Below are 27232 nucleotides of genomic sequence, written 5' to 3'. Positions count from 1 at the left end.
AAAGTGTTATGTGATCTGTACTAATGAGATTGCTGTGACTGCTATGTTGAAAGCAGACCAAAGGGTAGACAAACGGAAACCAATTAGGATGAACATTTTCTTCAATATAGACACCAAAGCTAGCTGTCACCTTTATTAATGATTTTAAAAGTCAGCACAAATTCATTTAAAGGGAAAATATATTTTCTAATTAACCACAGATTCTACTTGTGATACTGAACAAATGATCTTAAAAATCTATATACAACTAAAGCAGGTAAAGAACTGTGATTTTAACTATATTCTGTTGTACTTAAACAAGGTATACTCAGGTAAGGTATAATCTACATTTGGAACATGTATATTATAATCTCTTCTGTGTTAGTTTTGTATTCACCAATTTAGCAGTGACCCAAATAGTACCAACAAAATAAATTCAGTGATTTGAAGAGCAGCCATGTTGATTGTTTCCCTGGTTATCCAGATGTGTTTCAGTTTAATGTAATCTCATTTGTCTATGTTTTATTGTGTTTCCTGTGCTTTGGGGTTTATATCTTTAAAAAATCATTGCCCAGACCAATGTCACGGAACTTTTCCCCTGTGTTTTCTTTCAGTAGTTTTACAGTTTCAGTCTTTAATTCATTTAGAATTTGAATGGATTTTCTATATGGCGTGAGATAAGGGTCTATACTCATTCTTCTGCATGTGGACATCTACTGCTCCAAACACCCTTCATTGGAGAGACAGTTCAATCCCATTGTGTGTTCTTGGCATCTTTGTCAAAAATCAACTGACCATAAATGCTTAGATTTATTTCTGGGCTCTTATTCTATTCTGTTGGTCTATGTATCTGTTTTTAAGTTAGCAGCATACTGTTTTGATTACTACAGCTTTGTAGTATATTTCAAAGTCAGATAGTGTGATGCTTCCAGCTTTGTTCTTTTTGCTTGATTGCTTTAGCTATTCAGCACCTTTTGTGGTTCCATAAAATATTTAGGATTTATTTTTATTTCTGTGAAAAATGTCATTGGAATTTTGACAAGAATTGCACTGAATCTGTGGATCACATTGAGTAGTATGGACATTTTAATAATATCAGTCATTCCACAAAACACAGGATGTTTTCCATTTGTGTCTTCAATTTATTTCATCACTGTTTTACAGTTTTCAATGTACCAGTCTTTTATCTCTGTATTAGTCTGTTTTTACACTGCTGATAAAGACATACCTGAGACTGGGCAATTTACAAAAGAAAGAGGTTTAATTGGACTTATAGTCCCATGTGGCTGGGGAAGCCTCACAATCATGGTGGAAGGTAAGGAGGAGTCCTGTCTTACATGGATGGCAGCAGGCAAAGAGAGAATGAGGAAAATGCAAAAGCGCAAACGCCTGATAAAACTACCAGATCTCATGAGACTTTTCACTACCACGAGAACAGCATGGGGGAAAACACTCCCATGATTCAACCATCTCCCACCAGGTCCCTCCCACAACACATGGGAATTATTGGAGTACAATTCAAGATGAAATTTGGGTGGGGACACAGAGCCAAATCATAGCAATCCTCTTGGTTAAATTTATTACCAAGTTTTTTATTTTTCTTTTAGCTATGGTGAATGGGATTATTTTATTGATTTTTTTAAAGATAGTTCCTCGTTAGTTTATGGAAATGTTGCTAATTTTTGTATATTGATTTTGTATCCTGCTAATTTACAGAATTTGTTTATTAGTTCTAACAGTTATTTTGGTGGTGTCAGGATTTTCTATATGTAAGATTATGACATCTGCAAAAAGAGACACTTTACCTTTTTCTTTTTCAATTTTGATGCCAATTTTATTTCTTTTTTTGCCTGATTTCTCTGGCTAGGTCTTCCAGTATTATGCCAAATAGAAGTGGTGCAAGTGGGTATCCTTGTCTTATTGCTGATCTTAAGAGAAAAACCTTTCAGCTTTTCACTATTGAGTATGATGTTAGCTGAGGATGTGTCATATACAGTCTTTATTATGTTGATGTACATTCCTTCTATAGCTAATTTGTTGACAGCTTTTATCATTAAAGAATGTTGAATTTTGTCAAATGCTTTTTCTGCATCTATTGAGATGATCATATGATTTTTGTCCTTCATTCTACTAATGTAAGGTATCACATTTATAGATTTGCAAAGGTTAAACCATGGCATCCCTGGTAGTGATCCCACTTGATCACAGTGAATGATCCTTTTAATGTGCTGCTGAATTTGGTTTGTTAGTATTTTGTTGAGGAGTTTTGCATCTATGTTCATCAAAAATATTGATCTGTAATGTTCTTTTCTTGCAGTGCCTTTGGCTTTGGTATCAGGCTAATGGCTGGCCTCATAAAATAAGTTTGGAAGTACTCCCTCATCTTCAGTTATTTGGAGGATTTTGAGAAGGATTGGTATTAGTTCCTTAAATGTTTGGTAGAATTCAGCAGTAAAACCATCAGGTTCTGGGCTTTTCTTTGATAGGGTATTTCTTATTCCTGATTCAATCTCCTTACTCTTCATTGACCTACTCATGTTATCTATTTTTTCATGATTCAGTGTTGGTAGGTCTAGGAATTTTTCCATTTTTTCTAGGTTATCCAGTTTGTTGGCATATAATTGTTGAGAGTAGTCGCTTATGATCCTTTGTATTTCTGAAGTATCAGTAGTAATGTCTCCTCTTTCAATTCTGATCGTTTTTCTTAGAAAGTTTAGCTAAACTTTTGTCAATTTAGCTTATCTTTTCCAAAACCCAAGTGACAGTTTCGCTAATCTCTTCCATTGTTTCCCTAGCCTCTATTTCATTTATTTCTACCTAGACCTTTATTATTTCCTTCTTTCTGCTACTTCTAGGCCTAGTTTGTTCTTTCTTTTATCTTTTCTTCATTTTTTTTTTTTTTTGGTTTCTTGAAGTGTAACCTTAGGTTGTTAATTTTAGATCTTTCTTCTTTTTGACATAGGTATTTATTACTACAGCCTTTCTTCTTAGAACTGCTTTTGCTTCTTCTTATCAGTGTTAGTGTGTCCATTCTCATTTGTCTCAAGTTATTTTTAAATTTCTCTTTAAATTTTTTCTTTATCCATTGGTTGTTTGGGAGTATGTTGTTTAATTTCCATGTATTTGTGAATTTTCCAAAATTCCCTCCTTGTACAACACATCCTTTAATCAGTAATCAGGAATCCGTAAGAAGAGCATGAGGAAAGAATTGACATGAAAGAATAATGACCTTCCTTCAAGACTGAAAATTGGATCATCTTTAATATGTTTAAATGATTGTTAAAACTTGAATATATAAAGTATTTCCGTGGATTTTATGTTTTATTATTGCAGAAATGTTTAACCATTACATTAATGATTCTAGGCTTTAGAGAAAAATCATTTTATACTATTGACATGGATTCTAAAAGTATAGTAATATTTGCATAGAAATAGTAGTTTATCCTCCTCCTAAAACATAAATTCCAGTTAAAACTGTTAACTTGTCCAAACAAATTTTTCTCTGCAAGATCAGTGAATAAAATATTTAGGTTAAGAATATGTGGAGTGTGATCTCTGTAGCTGTAAGATAATCTTGTTTGGTAAACGCATTCTTAGTTTTGAGGGATAGACCAGGAAGAGAAGTGAATTGCTTATTGAGGAGAAGAAGACTCCTAGTTAAGACATGAGCTTAACTAATTAATGGCATTCCTGGATTAGCCAGGAGTGAGTATCACCTCAATATGTGTTTGAAAAGTCTACTGAAAAGCTGCCCCCCTCTGTTTTACCCCGCCTGCCAATCAGCTTTCTTCTGAAACAAATCAAAGGGCATGACGGAGATAATGGCTAGATTTTAAAAGAAATAAATAAAATCAGACATAATGACATATTCTGGTGAAATCTGGTAGGAAAAAGACTAAAATAGAATGTTTTAGACATCTTATTAACGTTTGAGTCCCTATTACTGTCTCCTTTAAATTGTTGTATATTTTTGTTCGCAATTATATTGAGTTTTTATATACACGTCACTGGAACAGTTAAGCTTTTCTTTAAGTTCATACTGACTCTAGATCCTTTTAATAGCTGTAATTGTGAGATGGAATTTAGTTGCTATATTGCCATTATCATTACTTTAATTTTCTTGCCAAGATATTGTAATATTTAGTCTGCTAATCTAGAAGTTGAGGCACAGCATGATTAAATCACTTGCTCAAAATATGCTATGAGTAAATAGAATGAGAAAAGTTAATAATCCCTTAGTAATATGTATCTAAGAAAAATCTACTTATAAAATAAGTAGCTACTTTCTTCCAAACAAATTGCTATTTTTTCTAGTGCTTATCTTGAACGTTAAAATGTAAAAAACAAAAAATTCCACTGTAATCTATAGTGATTTAATCAAATAAATGCAATCGTTTCTGTTATGTTTAAGATACTAATTTATAAAAATGTGTCACAGAGGAGCCAAGCATTTATCAACAACAATACTGGCACTTGTTGAAATTTATACAAAAGAAGAACTAATAAATGGTCAAGTCTCTTGCTGAATAAATGACAAACAAACATTTAGTGATATTTACCTATTCATTATAATTTTACTGCCTTTTAATCCCAGTTAGATAATAGCTCATCTTATTTTGAATAACCTATTAATCCTTCATGCGGTAGGTAGAAAAGACAGAAGCTTTGCCATTTTAGAGGCACACTAGAGTATACTAGAAAATGAGGGTTCTAGTCCCCTGCTTTATAACAAAACAGGTTGTTGGCTACATTATCCCATAGGAGCCAGGAGAAGATAGTGCAATATTTCTTGAACCTGAACTACATTTGGAGCCCTTGAAAATATATAATAAAAATTATCCTGAGCTCCCTAGAATTATGTCTTCAGATACCCGTTAGAAAAGATAGTGTACTTTGGGTCTGGATTCAGACTATTCATGTTGCCCCCGCCCTGCCCATAATAAGCTTTAGAAAGAAGGCCAAGTCACTGAACTTTTCTAAAGCACAGTGTTCTTCAACTATGCAATAGGAATATTAATATCAGCTGGTTTATTCAGGATTACTGTGAGGAATTACATAATAAGAATGTCCACACTTTCTCTGTTGCCAATGCAGTACAATATACCATCCATAGCTGAATAAGTATTATAAACATGTCTCACAGCTTGTTATTCCAAAGCCTGAGGCCAAATGAGAAGTCTGAAGCTCTTTCTTGTCTGAGAAGTTCCATCACGAAACTTGATTACAAAACCTGTTTAACTTTTCACATCATTAAATAACTGACTAAATTAAAATCTTGAGTCAAGTAGAAATAAGGATTTATTACATTTTTATAGATTACTTGAATTCCCCTTCTTTTACACACACAGTAGGTTGATTTTCAGGAAATAGAAAGCTGGAATAAATAAGGATATGGATGGACACCATACTGGAATATCGGACAATTTGAACACATATGCTCTGTACCAATTCCACTTGGTGAATTTCAGACTTTGGAGTCGGGTAGACCTGGGTTATATACAGAATTCTGGCACTTTGTTATGATGAATGAAGCATAAAATATGTCTTGGCATATTCACTCATCTTACCTCCATTAAACTAAATGGGAGGAAGAGAAAACAGAAAGACAAATCCACGTAATTCTTAAGATACTGTGTGGGAATGGATGAGTGAGTATGCAAAGTAAATTTAGGAAAATATCAATGACATCACTGAAAAATAGGCTTTCAGGTAAACTCTTTGACTTGCTGAATTGATAAAAACAGGCAAGTTAGAAATGATTTAGTAAAAACTTGTGGTTGCGCCATCCAGTTGTAAATTAGGAGGGGAAAAATGCTGCCATGTTTGATAACAGGTAAATAATATTGCTGTTGAGCTCAAAGAGTCGTATAAGTGATTTGTGCAAATTATATTAATAATTGACCCCATTGTTCTATGTGCAATCTAAAAGAATAAATGGAGAGTAAACCAGAACAATAAAGCATCACTATTTATTGATTGCCTGTCCCTGGAGATGACCTGAGTCAATGCACAGCAGACTCACTCTTGATTGGGAGACTAGACTTTCAATGATCACATGAAGGGGGAGAACTCTTGTGACCAATAAAGAACCAAGTTGTCTTTATCAGGAGTGGTATGCAGTCCATTTTGAGGCTAAGATCCCCAGGGGATTCATGCACAGGATTAATTTTCCTAAAGCATGATTGATCAGTGTGGTAGCTTGCCCTGCCATTCTCTGATAGTGCTCTGAGACTTCCTGAGAAATATTATTAACTCAGGACTGACATTCAGCTGCTGTATATTAGTGAGGGTAGAAATAAGTCCATGCCATTTGGTGATATAAGCTGCAGCACTGAGCCTCTGCCGCCACCAGTTCCTCATATCCCGAGGAGGCCCATATGGGTAGAAGGCAGGTCTACCGTGCAATCTGCCAGCTTGTTTGCTCCAGCCAGCTTTCTGTGGCTCTTGAATATATGCAGCCCTCACCAAAATGAACCTAGACACTGGAGGAGGGAGATTGTACTCATGCTGGTGGCAAATGGCATCCATTAGGAAAATGTCTTGTGCTGATCTGGCCCACTGGCTGGGGGCTTCCCCACACAGTGACAACTTATAAAAACGATGACCTTTACAGTGTATGGTGTCTGTCATTAACTATCCTGACCATCACCCCTGCACATTATTTAGGCATACAAATAGGATGGAATGTGGCATTTGTCCACTTTCCATCCTAATTGCAAGCCTAAATAATTTGAGATGCTGGCGATTCCTGATTAATAAGCCTGGCCTGAATATTGTGAAGAGAAGGAAGAAAGAGATTAAGCATAGAAGGCACCCAGGCCTATGCAAGACAAACTTGAACAACTTCCGGCATCAATTTTGTATAACTACAAAGCTTGTTACTTCATTTAGTCACCCAAGTTTAATTTGAAAGCAACTGTCACAACTTTCTCAACTCTCAGTAATGAGAGGCAATTTGCTCAAGAGCCTTGTTATCCAGGAACCTTTAAGTGCACACACCATCAGCACAGTGGGAACAATGTAGTATTTTAAAAGTTAAAAATGATACTATTATATTTTTGTTATGTAAAATTTTATTGATCCATATTTTCATCATTAAGTCCAGCTAGCTAAAACAGTTAGCACCTAATTCATTTCTAAGCTCTTCACATGCTTCCATTTGAGTTGTGCTTTAGAATTAAATGCCGAATACTTGTAAATAACAATATGCCATATGAATAGGACCCTTTGTTCATCTTATCAAGAAAACAATGGAGAGTGATAAGAAAGAGTATCCTTTCACCCACAAACCACTAACTAAACAAATAGCAAATGTAAAATGCAATTTCAAAAGTGGAAATGACAAAAAAAGAGGAACTATACCTGCTGTAAATCCAGTGTAATTGTCACATAATGGTATTCGATTCCATTCTTAATACTGGGACTCTGCCACCAAGTGTTCTTTCCATCAATAGCATTTGTAATCGGGTGTCTCTCTATTGAGTTAGCAGCATCATATGAAAGGAAGAAGAAAAGATCATATAACTAGTTTATAGCTTTTTCTTTAAAGTAAAAAAAAAACTGTTAAAACAATCATCATGTGAATATCAAACATTAAAATAATACAAAAGGAGAGTAATTCAGATTCTCAACAGAATTTCTTCAATGACAGCTGTCTCATAGCACCATACAAGGTAGCATGAAATGTTTAAATGCTTAGGCTGCAGGGGAATGAGCTGGTCAGCACTCTGGCCATTAACCAAAATGGGCAACTTTAAAGGTAACTACAGAAATTAAGTGTAAAGATATAATGTTAAAATCTAATTGACTTGTCAATCATTCAAAAAAGCAACAACTAACTATTGAGACAGCTCTAGTATGCCATCAACCTTGTTAACAGAAACATAAAATCCTGACTTGTGGTTGAAAGATACTTGAACACTTGCCCTTCTGACACATTCATTATTATTAAGATGTAGGGAGTCCAATATGTATCTGGTTTTAATATAAAATGCTGTTAAATTCATTCTATGAGATATTGAGGCTCAGAAACCAATACCTGAAAATATAGCATGCTGGTATGCTGATTATTTTAAATTAAAGGCTCTTGGAGACCAGCAAATGCTGAAATAAGTTTTACTCTGATACTCCCGTATCTACTTACAGTCTGATCCCACCAGGAGGAAAAGTTTCCTCTGGCCCTCTTGCTTAAGTTTTCATTAATTTAACTCATTTCACATGAAGAGAGACTGAAGTCTGTCGGCACACCTGAACAGACTTTTGTTACAAACCACTATCTGCTCTGTGGGCCCAACAGTCTTTGTCCTAGGCCATTGTAGGTTCTTGAATTCCCCTAAAAATCATTTACTATTTTCCAAATTGCCATATTTTCCCCATCTTCCCTCCCCCGTGAAGAAGGGTATATCTACATCTATATCCCCATTGGGTTATTGGGTAATCATCCTCCTGTGATTCTTCCATGCTATGCATGTTAAAATACATTTTGTATGCCTTTCACCTACCAAGCTAACTTTTTTCAGTTGATTTTTCAGCAAACCTTCAGAGGGCAAAAGAGAAGTTTTCCCTTGGCCCTTACAGAAGCTTTTTGCAGCCAGTCTTTAACTTGCCAATTTTCTATCACTATTTAATAATATGAGAGATAACCCAAACCTCTCATCCGGCATTTGTCTGTTGCCATCATCACTAACTCTAGTGGAGGAATCTTTACAATAATGGCAAGGAAGGAGATGATGGCACATGAAACTCTATCCTACCAAAAACCACAGATCTTCCCTTACTTTCACCCAGACATATAAGAACAGGACCAATTGTGAAAATCAAAAGGGAGATTAGAGACAGAAAATAGGAGGCGTGGCAACCCCACAGACCTGTGACCTTTGTTGCAGCTCCCTTCCTTCTTACAATCCTCAAAGCTCACAGTTTCTCATCTCTCCCATTTTAGCTCCATGTGTCTCACAACAGCAGCCACTACTCCTGGGCTGCCAAGCCCTCATTGCATTTTGGTTCCCAGTCATTGGTTCTTGTCTAAAATCTTTGCTTCTCATTTTCCAAGTAATATAAGGTCTTTTTCTTTCTCCCTCTCTAAACAGGCCTTGCTCATGCATGGGTGAAGATGGCAGGAGTGGAGGTTGTTGATGATCCTGTTTCTATTCCCAAGGCTGCAGTAAGGGCACTTAAATTCCTCACATCTCACTAGAAAGTCGGCACATTTGCCCATAGAAATGTAAACAAAGTGGAGGTGAGCTTCCCTGTACTCCTGTGTTTATTATAGATTAAGGATGCTTTGGGGTGTCAGTCTTGAGAATTTCAAAAAACTAATTATCTGGGAAGATGTTTCAAATGAGTGGCTTATGAATGACCTTTTAGATTAGAACACAATCCTTTTTAAATTTGAAGGAATACCTCACATAATGAACAAATCACATTGCTATAAGTAACAAACATGGACTCTCAATTTTCCTACCTAATATTGCAATCTAGCCATGTATTCTAATAATAATGGTGATGAGAGGGGGACCATGAGGTGCTGGCACACAGGTAGCTGACATTCCTCCTGGCTCCACCACTTAGTACGTAACTGACCACAGACAAATCATTCAACATTATGTGTCATCTCTGATCTAGGAATAACAAAATTCCGCTCACAGCAGTGGTTTCCAGATTCATAATTTTCAGAGAAAAAATATGAAATTAAAAATAAATGTGTGATCGATTTGTGAAATTGATATAGGAGTTCTAGCTCTTAGTTTTTCCAAGTAATAATAACCTCCAATATATTTCTATCATTTAATAAAGCATCATTATTATTTCATGAAACAAAGGGCATTTAAAAACCATCAATAGTTTTTAAAACCCATAATATCAAAATGGAGGACAATTATTTAAATTGTATCCTTTCTATTTTTATGAAAAATGTGGAAAGTTGTTCTCATTTTCTTACTTTGCCATGGACCAGTGAGAACATCTTGGATGTGAACCCTGTATTCACAGGGTTACTGATGAACAGTATAACTGTGAGCATTCTAACCATTATTATGCATATACATAAAATAAATGATACATCTATTCAAAATGTACACTGTTTTGAATCTTAATTAGAGACAAGTTGTACTTGGTAAAACATTTGAAAAAACAATAAAAATAAAGCAAAACTAAGTCTTCAATGCAATAGGAATCTGATAGAAAGTAAAATCATCTTTAAAAGAAAAATTTTATTAAAAGCTGAATATTGGCCAGGTGCAGTGGCTCACACCTGTAATCCCAGCACTTTGGGAGGCTGAGGTGGGCAGACCACCTGAGGTCAGGAGTTCAAGACCAGCCTGGCCAACACAGTGAAACCCCATCTCTACAAAAAAAAAAAAAAAAAAAAAAAAATAGCACAGTCATGGTGGCGGGCGCCTGTATTCCCAGCTACTTGGGAGGCTGAGGCAGGAGAATCACTTGAACCCAGGAGGTAGAGGTTGCAGTGAGCCAAGATCATGCCATTGCACTCCAGCCTAGGTGACAGAGTGAGACTCCATTTCAAAATTTAAAAAGCTGAATATTCACTAAATTTGGCATTTTCAGATTTGTGAAGATTTGTATTACATATTAATTTATAATTAATATATAATAAACTGTCATAACATTTACTTAAAACATAAAGACTATGTTTTAAGCTATTCATGGTATTATAGTCCTATTCCAGATATGGATATTCATATTGCAAATCTTAATATGACTGTACAAGACAGGGCAAAAATATTCCATTATTATTGGTAAATTTTTTAATTCAACTTAACAGCTGGCTGGACTTTATTTTCCACCAAATCATCATGTTAGCAGTCCATAGAGATGAGGCTTCCTGTCTCATTAATGAAAAGTAAAATTTCTGAATATATTTAAATGTTAGCATTAGTCAAATTGTTCTTTTGAAGCTAGGGAAGATGTCAGGTCTTTAGGATGACAGCAAATATCAGAAGCATAACTAAATACCAAATAAATGACCCTGGTGAAATAAGGGGGTGCTGAAATTGGCATATGGGGAATCAAAACCATAAATGAAATATTGTTGGCACTTCTTCTGAAGAAAAATAAATATCACAGAAAACATTTCCCAAACATCCTTCTGAATCTTTTTTACAGATTGTGCATTTAATATGTGATAGAAAAACACACACACACAACCCCATTTCTAAATCAAATTCATGGCTCTTAGGTAATTGTGAGAGAAGTTGTCTAATAGGAAATTGTGGTATCTGCCACCTCAGGTCAAATTGATAAGAGAATTAGTCACAAAAAGGAGGACTGGGAGATGAATCAACAATTAACCATAATCCCTATTATGAAAGTTTAATCATAATTAATTTGCAAATACTGACGAATTGTTGGCAAAGTTCCCTTATTTAAAAGGAGATAGAAACATATAACATCCTCAACAGGGATAAATATGCAAGTCAATCCAAGGGCTAACTGCATCTGAAAACTGGATAGGGAATCACTGATGAGGTAAACCTTTCAAACTGCTAGTTTTTAATTGGGAAGCAAAGTCTATTAACAGTCAGAAAGTTCAAGGTTCGTTTTCTTTGCAGGGTAATTAACTGCGGACCTTCCATATTTATTCTCAGAGTTCACTGAATTTGTGGAATTTTATCATCTGTTGCTCCAACTTTTACTAAAATATATTCATGCAGTTGATTGCTAGATTTTTATTCTTGTGGGGTTTTATTCTTTCTAAATTTCTAGTATCAAAGCATAATCTGGAAATGTGGAATGAATCTGGTCATTTAAAAATAATCATGCAGGCCAGGCGCGGTGGCTCACACCTGTAATCCCAGCACCTTGGGAGGCCAAGGCAGGTAGATCACGTGAAGTCGAGAGTTCAAGACCAGCCTGGCCAACATGGTGAAACTCCATCTCTACTAAAAATACAAAAAAATTAGCCAGACGCAGTGGCACACGCGTGTAGTCCCAGCTACTCAGGAGGCTGAGGCTTGAGACTCGCTTGAACCTGGGAGGCGAAGGTTGCAGTGAGCCAAGATTGTGCCACTGCACTCCAGCCTGGGTGACAGAGTGAGACTCCATCTCAAATAATAATAATAATAATAATCATAATCATAATCATAAATAATAATGTAAAGTAAATCCAGACTGTGACTGGTTTAGAAAACACTACAGGTAAATAAAAATGGGGAAATACAAATCATAACTTATATACACCTTGCTTTACTGAAATAATTGATTCATTTTTGGTTTCTATGTGAAAACATGGATAGTATTGGCTGAATATATATATCTTCCACGAGACAAAAGATACTCTGAATGTAGAACTTTCAAGAGGGTGAAAGACAGAATAGCTCTTGGACTCAATTTGACAATGCAACTCATCCATTTTTCCAGCCAAGAATAAAAATAATTGAGTGGAGAACTCAATTATTTTCTACCCCAATCTTTGTATCATTCCTCCATCCCATTTTTATGATTGGATACATTTTCTTATTTCTTGCCTTTCTAGTGTAAATATTATATACACATAGGTACATATTATTATATATACATAATATTTATACTTATATGTGTACATATATTATTTATATAAATTTATTTAATATAAGTATATATTACATAACATATCATATATTTCATGTTTAATTTAAATATTTAATAAATACATAAGTATATGTATATACCTGCATACATATACACACACTTATGGTTTTACATATTTTATCTCTCTAATTCTCCCTGTCTGCACAGTCCATCCTAAATACACATCTACACTCTCGCACCTCCTCCCCACAACTCCGTTCATGCCCCTGGGCTTTCTCACATTCTCTATGAAATTTTCAAGGCCACCAGTCCCTGAACCAATGGTAGTTTCCCTCCATCAGGCTTTGTCATCTTGCCTAATGAACCTGAAACTAAAAATCCATCAATTCATTTACTTTCTGACCTTTTCTTCAATTTTCTTGCGATCTTCTCTTTCCATTCTACTTTCCCTGTAATGCTCCAAGAGTATCAGTCCACACGTTTGATTCTTTATTTTACTCCATATGGACTTGCCACTTTATTCTGATTATGGCTCAGTGATCCCCTCCTATTCCCCTGAGAGGCTCATAATCTAAATGTTTGCTTCTTTCCTCAGCAGGTAACCCAGATTTACATCTTAATGAAGAAATCAAGATCATCAAATGAGAAATTTCTCCCAACACTTTCTGCTGACTGCTGCTATTCATTCTTCCTTCTTTCTGATTTGGTGAGTTAAAAGTATGTATCTTCTAATATAAGGTTTTTGCCTATGCTTAACGACCCACATGTTTTTACTTCTAGAGAGACACCACGCCCACCACCACTTGGTCTTCAACTTCCCTGCCTTTCCCCCCAAGCATCTAAACCAACTCAAATGTCTCTTATCTTTGAAAACCTTTGCAGCTCCACAATCTCCTCTGTCCTTCATTCTCTTTCACATCAAGGATACTTGACAGAATATTTCTATAGTCCCCTCTTCCTCTTCATCATTCATTTATTACCTCTTCAGTGTGTCTCTTGCCACTATGAATCTGCTGAGTACTTTAGAAAGGTGATCAACGGATGGCCATGTCGTCAAAAGCAAGGGAAACCTATTTTATGCTTTTCTTACTCAATTATCTTCAAAGCATTAAAAACTGTTACTTTTTCTTCCTAAAAATTCTTTCCTTCATCACATACCTAATGCCTCATTTTCCTGATTTTTTTCCCTTGAAATCTGTTTCCCTTTATTGCCTTCCTTGACTCCACTTACCTGAACTCCCTTGGCTTTTACATAAAAGCAAAGGGCTCTGACATATGTCCTTTCCTCTTACATTCTATACAAGAGCTAGCAAACACATGGGTATGCAACTATACTCCCCACTCCTACACACATACCATAACAACTTACATCCGAGAAATTCACCAGAGTCGGCTGGGCGCAGTGGCTCATGTCTGTAATCCCAGCACTTTGGGAGGCCGAGGCAGTTGGATCAACTGAGGTCCGGAGTTCGGGACCAGCCTAACCAACATGGAGAAACCTCATCTCTACTAAAAATACAAAATTAGCCGGGCATGGTGGCGCATGCCTCTCAGGAGGCTGAGGCAGAAGAATCTCTTGAACCCGGGAGGCGGAGGTTGCGGTGAGCCGAGGTCGTGCCATTGCACTCCAGCCTGGGCAACAAGAGCAAAACTCCGTCTCAAAATAAAACAAAACAAAACAAAACAAAAAAGAAAGAAATTAACCAGAGTCATTAATAGGAAAGGTTTCTGGTGGTTGCCTTCTTTGGTGTCTTAACATGTTTTCTAATATTCTGTGATACACATGACCACTAATTTTAATCAAACAAGTGTCAATTGCTGAAATATAGTAATGTTTTCTGCATTCCTAAATTATATAATGAGGGGACTATGCATGCCTCTCTTTAACCAGCTCCAAGAAAAAAGGCACAATGCCTTTCAATTTTCTTTTTGGGATAAAAAATGTAAATTGTGAGAAAAAGCTCTCATTTTATACATTTTATAATTTAAAAAAAAAAAGAGCAATGAAACTACTTTGCGTGATACTCTAATGGTAGATATATATCATTATAAGTTTGTCCAAACCCATAAAAGGTACACCACCAAAAGTAAACCCCAATGCAGTCTATGAACTTTGGGTGATGCTGTTGTCAATGTAGGTTCATGGACTGTAACAAATGTAGCACTCTGGAGGGGGATATTGGTAATGGAGAAGTCCACACATGTGTTGGGGCGGGGGAAATATGGGGAATTTCTGTACTTTCCTCTTAATTTTGCTGTGAACCTCAAACTGCTCTAAAAATAAGGTCTATTTAAAAAGATAGAGAAGAGGCCGGGCGCGGTGGCTCACGCCTGTAATCCCAGCACTTTGGGAGGCCGAGGCGGGCATATCACGAGATCAGGAGATTGAGACCGTGCTAGCTAACACGGTGAAACCCCGTCTCAACTAAAAGTACAAAAAAAAAAAAAAAAAAAAATTAGCCGGGCGTGGCAATGTGCGCCTGCAGTCCCAGCTGCTGGGGAGGCTGAGGCAGGAGAATGGCGTGAACCCGGGAGGCGGAGCTTGCAGTGAGCCGAGATCGCGCCACTGCACTCCAGCCTGGGCGACAGAGCGAAACTCCGCCTAAAAAAAAAAAAAAAAAAAAAAAGGAGTAGAAATACTAAGCAAATTTTAAAATAATATAATTGTGAAGCTTTACCCCCATCATAGTTCACCTCACTTGGCATTAAGTATTCACGTTATTACCTCCTTTCTCTCTCTCTCTCTCTCTCTACATATATATATACCTGCATACATATACACACACTTATGGTTTTACATATTTTATCTCTCTAATTCTCCCCGTCTGCACAGCCCATCCTAAACACACATCTACACACTCGCACCTCCTCCCCACAACTCTGTTCATGCCCCTGGGCTTTCTCATATTCTTCATGAAATTTTCAAGGCCACCAGTCTCTGAACCAATGGTGGTTTCCCTCCATCAGGCTTTATCATCTTGCCTAATGAACCTGAAACTAATAATCCATCAATTCATTTACTTTCTGGCCTCTATATATCTATCTATAGATATCTATATCTATATATCTATCTATAGATATCTATATCTATATATCTATCTATAGATATATCTATATCTATCTCTCTATAGAGATATAGATATCTATAGATATATCTATAGATACATAAAATATATCTCTCTATATATAATATATATCTACCTTTTAATATATTATTATGAAATAATATTAACGAAAAATATATCTATTGGGAGGCTGAAGCGGGTGGATCACTTGAGGTCAGGAGTTTGAGACCAGCCTGGCCAACATGGCAAAACCCCATTTCTACTTAAAATACAAAAAATAGCCAGGCATGGTGTCACGTGCCTGTAATCCCAGCTACTCGGGAGGCTGAGGCAGAAGAATTGCTTGAACCCGGGAGATGGCGGTTGCAGTGAGCTGAGATCACACCACTGCACTCCAGCCTGGGTGACAGAGTGAGATTCTGCCTCAAAAACAAAATAAAAATGAAATATCTGTTTATTAAAAATAATATAAATAATATATTTTGACCTTTATGTAGATTACATATAAGTATGTATCTACTTGCTATATATATTTTATATATATTATATATATACAGAGAGAGAGAGGTAAGAGAGAAGAGAAGAAGGCATGTCAGAAAGATAGATACAGATAGAGATATATAGATATAAAGATTTCTTAGCCAGAAATCTTCAGATGACTTTAGCATCTACATGGAGCATTCATGTTATTTTAGCACTGAATTTACTTTTCTTTTGCCTCTATTTCCCCTCTAGGCCCTCTGAATCAGGGGTTATGCGTAATTTAACATTATGCTCCAATACAATGCATTGCTAGTAGGAGGTGTTCAAAGGCCTGTTGAATAAATACATCAATGAGTCTGAGGTATCATTGTGGTTCATAGAGGCCAGAAAGAGGGCTTTACATGGTGCCTCTCCCTAAATCACTTCTCCTGTGGTTGTTAAATGCCTTCATAATCTGGCTCCAGCCTTTTGCTCTAGTCTCATCTCTACTCTCTGCCCTTTGGCACTTTCAGTTCTAGTCACTCCTACTTGTAGCTCCCCGAGTAACTAGGATTTTCTGTCTAATTCTGATTTCTCTTCCTGGCATGACTTCTCCTCTTCCCCTCCCTCACCTCTTTACCTGTTTATCTCATACCCTTGTTTAGCTCATGTCCTTGGTTAGCTCATGTCCTTGGTTATCAGCTTGGATGTCGCTCCTTCTGGCAAGCCTTTACTTACACCAAGACTTTGTGGCCATCCTCTCTCTTCTGCAGAACACTGTGCTCATTCTTTCCTTTGTACTTACCACACTATATATCAGTAGCTCAAAGACCATATCCTACCTTATTCCTCCTGGATCTCAGGCACAATATCTGGCACATAAATTACCAATGAATCATGATAGCCTGAGTTAATAACCACATCCTCGGAAACCACTTTGGTATCTGGAGTTAGTATACCCAATGACTGCCACAGGCCTTCAGCTGGCGAATCATCTCCAATCACTGTACTTAGCACATAGCAGGAACTCCAATAATGTTTGCTGAATGACAGAGAGGGGCCAGGAAGAAGCTCTTAGTGGTAAAAAGAATTCTAGGAATTCTTAGTATTACAAACCCTCGAATGTAATGCAGCTTGGCCTCAACATCTCACAATTATAGATCCTACCCAGCGCCACACACCTACACACTAAAATACCTACGGTTTGGATTGCTGCTGTTTTGATTGCAGATTCGACACTGCGGATTCCTCACAGGCTGCCCAGGGACATGTTCTACCAATTTGCAGTACATTTCAGGTCCTTTTTCTCCACATGTTGCATTGGTCGTGATAAGAGCATTAGAAGCAAGATTCAGGACAGCAGGGAATAAACCTGAAAAAGATGGACAAATGAAGGTGTGTAGACCAGAAACAAAATTAGGATTCTGATACATTTTAAAAGCAATTGAGATAAAATATTTTTGGAGCATTAAAGTAACCCAACATTAGATAATTAATGATAAATACCTGACAATTCAGTATACTACATAAATACTATGTGTTATCAAAAGAATACTATTTTTCTTTCTGGGTCTTAAGTATGGACTTTAAACCTCTTTTTAATTTTTTATCTCTAATATTTAGCTAGGAAGAAGGTCCTGTCTCTAGGACACATTCTAAAACACAAATCTTCTGTTGAAGTTATTGGTAAAAGATCTCACTAAATCTTCCATCTTCCATTTCAGATATTTTATATCTAGTATCAAGACATAATTGCATGTTAATGTTTCTGCACAACTATGCAAATATGTTTTTTCATGGTCATTTCATGCTCTAATTATCCTTTAGTGTAAATAATTATTAAAACTTCTTTATCCCAGACTAGAGAAGATAGATAATGTTTACTTTGGAATACCAATTTTTACTGCTTTCCATGCTATCCAGCAATATAATAAAGCAATATATTGCCAGAAACAAGCCATTATAGTGGTCCATGATCATACACCAGTAATTATGTCTTAGATATAATAGAAGTTTTTAACGTTCATAGATACAATCTCAGAGGTCCATCTAAGTGTAGGGCTGGGGAGATTTTTTTATTCCCTCTGAGAACCAAATTCAGTCTCTTTTCTTCCTGTAAGTTAATGTCAATTGTGCTTCATACATGTCTAGCATTTGCATATTATAGACCCTTTTTCAATAACAGTATAGCAAAGTCACTCATCAAAAGCCACTCTTTAACTGAAAAATCTGTTCTTGGAGAAAGTACATTTGAAATTACAGAAAATTTGACTCTATTTATGGAGAAAATATGCTGACCACCTAGGTTGTTTCAGCTCTATATATGTGCCAAGTAGATCTATATCAATTCAACTTCTGATAGAAAGTCATTCCTCACCGGGTGTGGTGACTCACGCCTGTAATCCCAGCACTTTGGGAGGCTGAGGTGGGCGGATCACTTGAGGTCAGGAGTTCAAGACCAGCCTGGCCAACATGGTGAAACCCTGTCTCTACTAAAAATAGAAAAATTAGCAGGGCATGGTGGTGGGCATCTGTAATCCCAGCTACTTGGGAACCTGAGGCAGGAGAATTGCTTGAGCCTGGGAGGTGGAGGTTGCAGTGAGCTGAGATCACATCACTGCACTCCAGCCTGGGAGACAGAGGAAGACTCTGTCAAGAAAGAGAGAGAGAGAGAAAGGAAGGAAGGAAGGAAGGAAGGAAGGAAGGAAGGAAGGAAGGAAGGAAGGAAGGAAGGAAGGAAGGAAGGAGAAAGAAAGAAAGAAAGAAAGAAGAAAGAAAGAAAGAAAGAAAGAAAGAAAGAAAGAAAGAAAGAAAGAAAGAAAGAAACTTTCCTGACTATATCTCATGGCTTGATATTTTACTGAGATCCCTAGATCTTGAGTTTGTATTTTCTGCCTTTTTTACCAAGATCCCTAGATCTTGAATTTGTATTTTCTGCCTTATCCTCAAAGCTTGGCACATAGTAGGGACAGAGTAGGCACTCAATGTATTTGTAAAATAAACGAATAATTAGATTATAAATATTGGACTCATAAATGTTTGTCTGTATCATCTGCATATAATAATAATAATTATAATCATAATAGCCAGCATCGTTGAATGTTTGCAATGTGCCAAGCACTATTGTCAGACACTGTTCCTACAATGATTTGCTACAGGAAACATCCACATGAGCTTCATACCACTATTATCTCTATTTTATTAAGAAGGCAGAGAGGTGTTAAGTAACTCGCCCATGATTACAGCTAGCAAGTAGCAGAGCTATGATTTGAACCAAAGCAATGTGGCTCTAGAGTCTATCCTCTTAATCACTCCATTGAATGGCATCTACAATGTTTTATGAAACCAGCATAGATCTAGTGCTACCTTGCGGACCTGGTTGGCCTTAGAATTGCATTGAAAGAAACAAAAAATTAAAAAAGAAAGTAAATTAGGAAGATTTTTATAATATTTGATTATTAGACTTGTATGTATTGATTATTAAGATTTCTTTTCCACTAAAAAAGATAATAGTACGGTAAAAATTGCAATTATAAATAGTTTAAATCTTTATTGTAATCACTCCAAAAAATTCCACAGGTAAATGAATTCAAAAGATCAAGTGACAACTCAGTTCTTGTCTCAGTCATTCTTAAGATCTCCCAAAGAACTGCACCCAATCTTTTCTTTCTTTTCTCCCTCCTCATACATATATCTTTAAAAATCCCTTAATCCTGTTCCTCCAAAATAGTGTCCCCCAACTCTCATCTGGCCTTCTGCCTTGTGTTTTTCTCCAGCTGAAAGTTGAGGTTCCCAATTTTTCCCGATTTGCCAATGGTACTTACTTTTTCACTTAATCACTATCTCATTTATTGTTACTGATAAATTTATTCTCCCCTCATCTCTGTGCTCTCTGGACCCAACACAATGAGACATTCTGTCAACGTGACATAAGGAAAGCTAATGTAATAGTTGGTTAGAGAAATATTAAACATCCATAAAGCATTATTTATTTCATTAGAAAATGTAATGTTTTATAAAAAGTAGAGTACCATTTAAAAGTTTTTACCTTATTTTTTTAATCTTTTCCATGATATAAGGCTTAGTGAAAACTTTCTAACAATTTTGTGACATTTGTCAGGTTACAAATTTAAAAATAATTAGATGGTCTCCACGCCATTATCTATCTTAGACATTTTATTTTCTAGGTTAATAAATGATATGCGATTAAATAAAGTTTGTCTGTATATCTTTCTATTTTGTCACTTATCACCATTTTGCATTTAACTGTACAACTATTCCTTCATCAAATATGTTTTGAGCACATATTATGCCAGACAGTAAAGGATCTGAGAATAAAAATATTACTAAGATGGGCTTATCATGGGAAGTAATCTTGAGCTGAATTTTCAAGGAGAAATAGAAGTTTATCTGTTAGGGAAAATGAAGAAAGAAAAAACAAACATATCAGGCAGAGGGAATGGCATGTAAGTATGGTCTCTATGCTGAAAGCTTATGTAAATGATGAGTGAGTCAGAGTACTTGAATCTGTAATTGTTTCAACATATAAGATTATGTAATTGTCTGGATATAGATGTGGCTATAGATACAGATACATATAGGTTACACATTTAATATACATAATGGTTGATATGGTTTGGCTGTGTCCCTACCCAAATCTCATCTTGAATTGTAGCTCCTGTAATCCCCATGTGTTGTGGGAGGGACACCTTGGGAGGTATTTGAATCATGAGGGCAGGTTTTTCTCATGCTGTTCTCGTGATAGTAAATAAGTCTCATAACATCTGGCGATTTTATAAAGTGCAGTTCCCCTGCACATGCTCTCTTGCCTGCCACCATGTAAGACCTGCCTTTGTTACTTCTTTGCCTTCCACCATGATTGTGAGACCTCCCCAGCCATATGGAACTGTGAGTCTATTAAACCTATTTTTCTCTATAAATTATCCAGTCTTGGGTATGTCTTTATTAGTAGCATGAGAATGGACTAATACAATGGTGCACTTAAATATTAACATAAATCACTGCTTATTTGTCACTGTTAGTAATTTGTTTTAGTGGACTTTTCTCCAGGTCTTTAAAAATTTAATTTACAGTATAGAAAAATAAGTAGTAAGAACAAAGAGACACGCTGGGAGTTCTGTTTACAGGAGAGCAAAATTATACTTCTCTTGCTCGCTTATATGATGAGTTTAAGCAGTCTAGCTCCATCTGCCCCCTTCAAAGACAGCCAGCTTACTTACACAAAAGCCATCTCAGGCAGGTGCTAACATTTCTAAAACTTCGCCAGGGCATTGTCACTTTTTCTCTTGGATTTTTGCTTCCTCCCTCAGCACTGACTAGTTCTGACCCTGACCATGGCCTCATTCCTGTTTTGCAGGTATGGGTAAGACTTCCTGTGCCCTGCTTTGGTCTGCCCTGAAAGACCTGATTGGAGCAGGCCAGGCCTGTACTTTCCCAGGCCTCAGCAATCACGGGAGGAAGCCAAGAAGAAAAGAGACCAGGGATAAAGTATTTTCTTTATGTTGTATGTTCAGAAAATATAGAATTGGATTATGTACCAATTATCCCACATAATTAAATAAATAAAGAGAGCAAAAGCATACAGCTACAAAGGGATTACAGAGTACAAGAAACATTGATTCTGAAGCTATTCTATATACTTCATATTATTTAATTCCCATATAACCCGTTGTATAAATTTTCTTAATTCTTTCCACTTTATAAAAATGAAGGAAGTGCAGCTCAGAGAAGATAAATGATATGTACAAAGTTATGAATTAGTAAGATTGATAACTATGATTTGAAGTGAGCTCTTTAAAAAGCTTACAAGACTTCTTGTCAGGGCCTAAAGTAAAACCAAAATCTGGTCCTTGGTAAAGCTTATTTAAATCTTTAATAAAATAAATAACTTATCCCTCACCATGCCATTGTTGCTTCATAGAGTTTTCTAACCATAAAACTAAAGACACTAATAAAATTTACATTTAGGATCTTTCAATTCTTTTCTTTGATTTGTTTCTATTACAGTTACTGATTATGTGCTCAAAATTAACCTTTGCACAATTTAATTGCCTTGTTTTATGGTCAGGGAACAGTTGCTTTATGAAATTTCATCAGCTATTTTGCTGTTTCTTTTTAAAAATCAGTTAAGCATATTGGTCAGCGAAGGTCTCCAATTAGTTGCTAATGACCAATTTGAAGAATGAATCAATATCTGAGCTTTTATTGAATCTTCAGCATGTCTTATTATAGATTGCAACCATTTTCATTATATGTTAAATCTATTATGCTGTGCCTACTTATTCCCATTCAAAAGCACCAGGGCAATATTTATTTCCATATTCAATTTGTGTTACTTGGTTAAGATTATGTAAACATTAGGAGTGTAAATTAACTATAAATAGCTGATGAACCTTTAGAGAGTATTGACTTACATCTTCTTAACTCAACTTAAGGTCCTATAATGTTAATGACATAAAAGCCAGTGATCATTATCCATACAACTATGATTGACATTTTTTTTCTGAATAGCACTAGACTAAATAAGTTTAGTTGGAGTTCTGGTTATAAGGAACAATGTCTGAACAAAAATCAAACAATATTCTGTTTATACTATGTATTTTATTAGAGATTAGAATATTCATATTATATATAGAATAATATATTCTGTTCTATAGTGTATATATATATATGGTAATAGGATATCTAGAAAAAGGCTAAGTGTATATCATGTGAAAAATTGAAAAACTGAAATTCTGCTACAATATGGCAAACATTTGAAAAAAATCACCAAACTTCCACTGTTTTTATTTGGATGTGTTTATACCATATTTTCTTTCTCAAATAATGTAGTATGTTCACACATGTTGGCATGATTTTGATGATCTACCTTCTCAAAATCCCACTTTTTGGTTTCAAATGGCAGAAACATTTTAAAATCTACTTATGGAGGTTCTATTTTTAATAATTGTGAAGTAGCTTTTATTGGAGCAAAGCTCCCATAGATAACAGCTATAAATTCTGTGTATATATTTGGTGTGTGTATGTATATGTGTGTGTATATATATATACACACAGCAAACACCAGATACCTGGAGTACACCTAAGAACAGGTAAGCCAGGAAGACTATGAATACTTAGAAGGAAAAGGCACTGGATGAGCTCCAGAATGGCTAAAACTCAAATAGAAACCCACAGTTTTACTGGCTTGAAGAACTAGTGAACAAAACTAAAAATAGCCACAGCAGGTGTAAAGAGAGGTCCACAGAAAGGGAGCCTCAATCTGTGCATAAACTCTGTCCAAATTGCTCACTGATGCCAGACCTACACCTGCCCTAGGCAGATTCCAAGTAGCCCAGCTAGGGCTGAAAAACTGAACAGAGATTTTAGGTCCTGCACTCTACAGGAAAGAAAAAAGTTGGGACTTTGAGCCCAGTCAAGTTAACCAACTGATGCTACAACAAAAAAGAATGGGTGAGTGCTCTTCAGAGAACGTAACAAAACCCAGAGTTTCTACAATGTGCTATTCATGACATTCAGGTTGCAATTAAAAAAAAATACTAGACATACAAGGAAGCAGTAAAAAGTAACTCATACTTATGAGAAAAAGCAATCAACGGAGATTGTACTGAGATCAACCAGATGTTGGAATAAGCAAACAAGCATCTTCAAGCAGCTTTTAAACTATACTCAAGGACACACACACATACCAAAATTCTTGTAGCAAAAAAGAAATGGTAACAACAAAAAATATTGAATATAAATTCTGTGACCGAAAAATGTAACACAGTATCTAGAATGAAAAAAAAATCCACTACATGTGATTAATAGAAAATTGGAGATGATAAAAGACAGTATAAGTACATTTGAAGTCAACAGACTTTTTCCCTGTTAAATTCTTTTAAATGCATATTAATATTTAAGGTAAAAAATCACATCATTGCATATGTTTGTAAATAGAATATATATGACAACTATAATAAAGAAATGGTGGGTGAGAGATCACAGTAACTGGACCTATATATTGACAAAGTTCTCATGTTTTAGATTAAATGGCATTATATTAAAAAGATTGACAACATCAAATATTAAAAAGTTTGTAGAACAACCAAAAGTCTGCTGCATTGCTGTTGGGAATGTAAATTAGCACAACCCTTTTAGAAAACAGGTAGTTTTTAATAAATATAAAAGTCCTTCACATTTTCCCCTGTTAGGTACATATCCAAGATAAATGACATTACATGTCCATAAAAAGACCTAAACAAAAATGTTCATAGAAGTTTTTATCATAATAGCCAAACCTGGAAACACCTTAGGTTTCCATGAATGGGAGAAATGATACAAAAACTGTGGTGTATTTAAACAATGAAATATTATTCAACATAAAACTGGAACAAATTACTGATACACGCAACAATGCTGATGACTCCAAAAAGGATTATGCCACATAATATAAGTTTACACCAAAGAGTGGATACTCTATTATTCATTTATATGATCTTTTTAAACATACCTAATCTTTTGGGAAAATAAAACAGGAAAAATGGTTGCCTTTGGGAGCTTGGGGGCAGAGACTGACTGGGAAGAGGCATAAAGAAAATTTCTGGGATGATGATAATATTCTTGATAGCAGTTTGTATTATAATGGTGTATGTATTTGTTAATTAAATATTACATTCAGTGAGTGAATGTTACACGGGGTGATAATTTATGCATTTCAATGTAGATAAATTTGAGCTTGAAAAAAAACAGCAGTATTTAACTCCAGTTAATGATATTCATGATCATGTGTATAGGAATGAGGTTTGCAGTATATTAAAAGATAAAATGGATTTATGGGTAGATATGTTCAGATGGATAGATATGTGATAAAGCACATATCTCCTCCCTACTCAAACATGTTAAATTAATTTATCATTATTATTATTACTATTATTGACATGGAGTCTCGCTCTGTTGCCCAGGCTGGAGTGCAGTAGTATGATCTCAACTCACTGCAACCTCCACCTCTCAGGTTCAAGTGATTCTCCTGCCTCAGCCTTCCGAGTAGCTGGGATTACAGGAGCCTGCTACCACGCCCAGCTAATTTTTGTATTTTTAGTAGAGACGGGGTTTTGCCATATCGGCCAGGCTGGTTTTGAACTCCTGACCTCAACTGATCCACCTGCCTCAGCCTCCGAAAGTGTTAGGATTACAGGCATGAGTCACCACGCCTGGCATTAACTATTTTTTTTTTTTTTTTTTGAGACAGGGTCTCATTCTGTTGCCCAGGTTGGAGTGCAATAGCATGATTATAATACTTCACTATAACCTTGAACTCCTGGGCTCAAGCAATCCTCCTGCCTCAGCTTCCTGAGTAGCTATAACTACAGGCATGCAGCACCGTGCTGGGCTTACTTTTTTTTTGGTAGAGACATGGTCTCACTATGTTGCCCATGCTGGTCTTAAAATCCTGCCCTCAGGCAATGCTCCCACCTCAGCCTCCCAAATCCCTAGGATTACAGGCATCAGCCACTATGCTTGGCCTAATTTTAGAATCTAGATTTTGAGTACATAGTGTTCACTGTATGATTCTTTCAACCTTACCATGGTGCATGAAAATTTTCAAAATAAAATGTTGGTCAAAAAAATCTATAGAAATATGACACATATGTAAGATTTATCTCATTCTTTGGATTTTATGTATTTTCAATATCAGTATCAATAAAAAGTTAAATTGACATTTCTTAAATCAAATGTAGAAAAGGATGTTGGATACAGCAAAGGAAAACTATCTTTTCAACTTCCTTCAGAATCAGAGGAACTGGGCAAAAAGATAGTCCTGGATAAGCAAAATTGCTGAGTTTTTCCAAGAAACCCACAGGCCTGCAATCAGCAGGTGACTATTTCTCTTGTACAGTTTTCCAGTTCTTTAATCTCATATAAATGAAGAACTTTGACTTACAATCATGTTTGATGTGTAAGTGTTTTCTTTTGAAGCACTATACAAGTCAATGAGAAATTCATTGAACAATTAAGGGGTCTTCTGTGTGGCACAGGGAAGGCTGCTTCCTTAGGCTTCAGGCAATGTTCCTCTAGGTGACGCAGAAGAAGGTTGTTGCCTGGTGGCAAGAAGAATTTAGTTCAAAGAAGCCTAGTTCAAACTTGAATTGTACAAATGAAGAAACATATGCCCAGAATTTAAATGGCACAGCTGGTTTTCAAACACAATTTTCATAATTCCAAATGAGTGAAAATTTTATTATTAAAGATCTACTGTGTTTCACTCTTCTCACTACTCTAAACAAAAACATTTATCACCTCCTGCATCATCCCTGAGTCTTATGGCATCTAGCTCTGCCTTCTATAAACACACTCATGGGCTAACTTCCATCATAGCTTTACAAGTCCTATGATATATTTCCAAATTTCTCAATTTTAAGAAAGTACTCCTTTTTGCAAGTGAAGCCTTGGTTTCCTCCAGCAGTGACAACACTTCTGCAGATCTCCTCAATGGATTCATAAAATCACTAGGGAAAGACAAGTAGCCTCCTTCTGCCTCCTGAAGGCCACTTGCAAATCAGTTTCTTTAATTGTCACTCAATAACTTCATTTCTTTTTAATTTGTTTAATTTTTTTAAGACAGGGTCTCACTCTTGTTGCCCAGGCTGGAGTGCAGTGGCATGATCATGGCACACTGAAGCCTCTGCCTCCTAGGCTCAAGTGATCCTCTTGCCTGAGCATCCTGAGTAGCTAGAACTACAGGTGCAAGCCATCATATCCAGCTAATTTCTATTTTTTTTTAATTATTGTAAAGATGGATCTTGCTCTATTGCCCAAGTTGATCTCAAACTCCTGGCCTCAAGTGATCCTCCCACCTCAACCTCCCAAACTGTTGAGATTACCAATAACTTCTTTTCAAAAAGTCCAAATAATCCATCCTTTCCACATACTCATCTCCATTATTGGCTGACTTCATGAAGACCATCCACAAAAATATTGGTACCTAATTCACAGTCACCTTTGTTCCTGAAATTTCTGTCATTTTTTTCTAGGTAGATAAATGTCAACCAGCATTAATAAAATGTGACTCCACAGAAACCAGAAAATGTTAAAAGATACTTTGTGAACAAATATGCCTTACTTTTCCCCATTCTAAGATTTCTGCTTCCAGTTTAATTACTTTTTGTTTCTACCTCAAATTCAGCTACACACACCGC

At 36.0% G+C, this 27232-nt stretch overlaps 1 protein-coding gene across 6 annotated transcripts in view; it reads right to left on the bottom strand.

Moving 5' to 3' along the window:
* The window catches only part of LAMA2 (laminin subunit alpha 2), a 631365-nt gene that overhangs the window by 450941 nt on the left and 153192 nt on the right, over window positions 1–27232 (bottom strand). For all 6 annotated transcript variants that reach the window (XM_055391635.2, XM_055391626.2, XM_055391631.2 and 3 more), the window contains exons 2-3: window positions 17236–17406; window positions 7342–7454 (exon numbers count right to left, since the gene is read on the bottom strand). In XM_055391635.2, the coding sequence (XP_055247610.1) occupies window positions 7342–7454; window positions 17236–17406 (284 nt within the window). The remainder of the gene's footprint in view (window positions 1–7341; window positions 7455–17235; window positions 17407–27232) is intronic.

The sequence above is a fragment of the Gorilla gorilla genome, chromosome 5, assembly GCF_029281585.2.
Source record: "Gorilla gorilla gorilla isolate KB3781 chromosome 5, NHGRI_mGorGor1-v2.1_pri, whole genome shotgun sequence".
Classification (NCBI taxonomy): Eukaryota; Metazoa; Chordata; class Mammalia; order Primates; family Hominidae; genus Gorilla; species Gorilla gorilla.
This window is presented reverse-complemented; position numbering and strand designations above follow the sequence as displayed.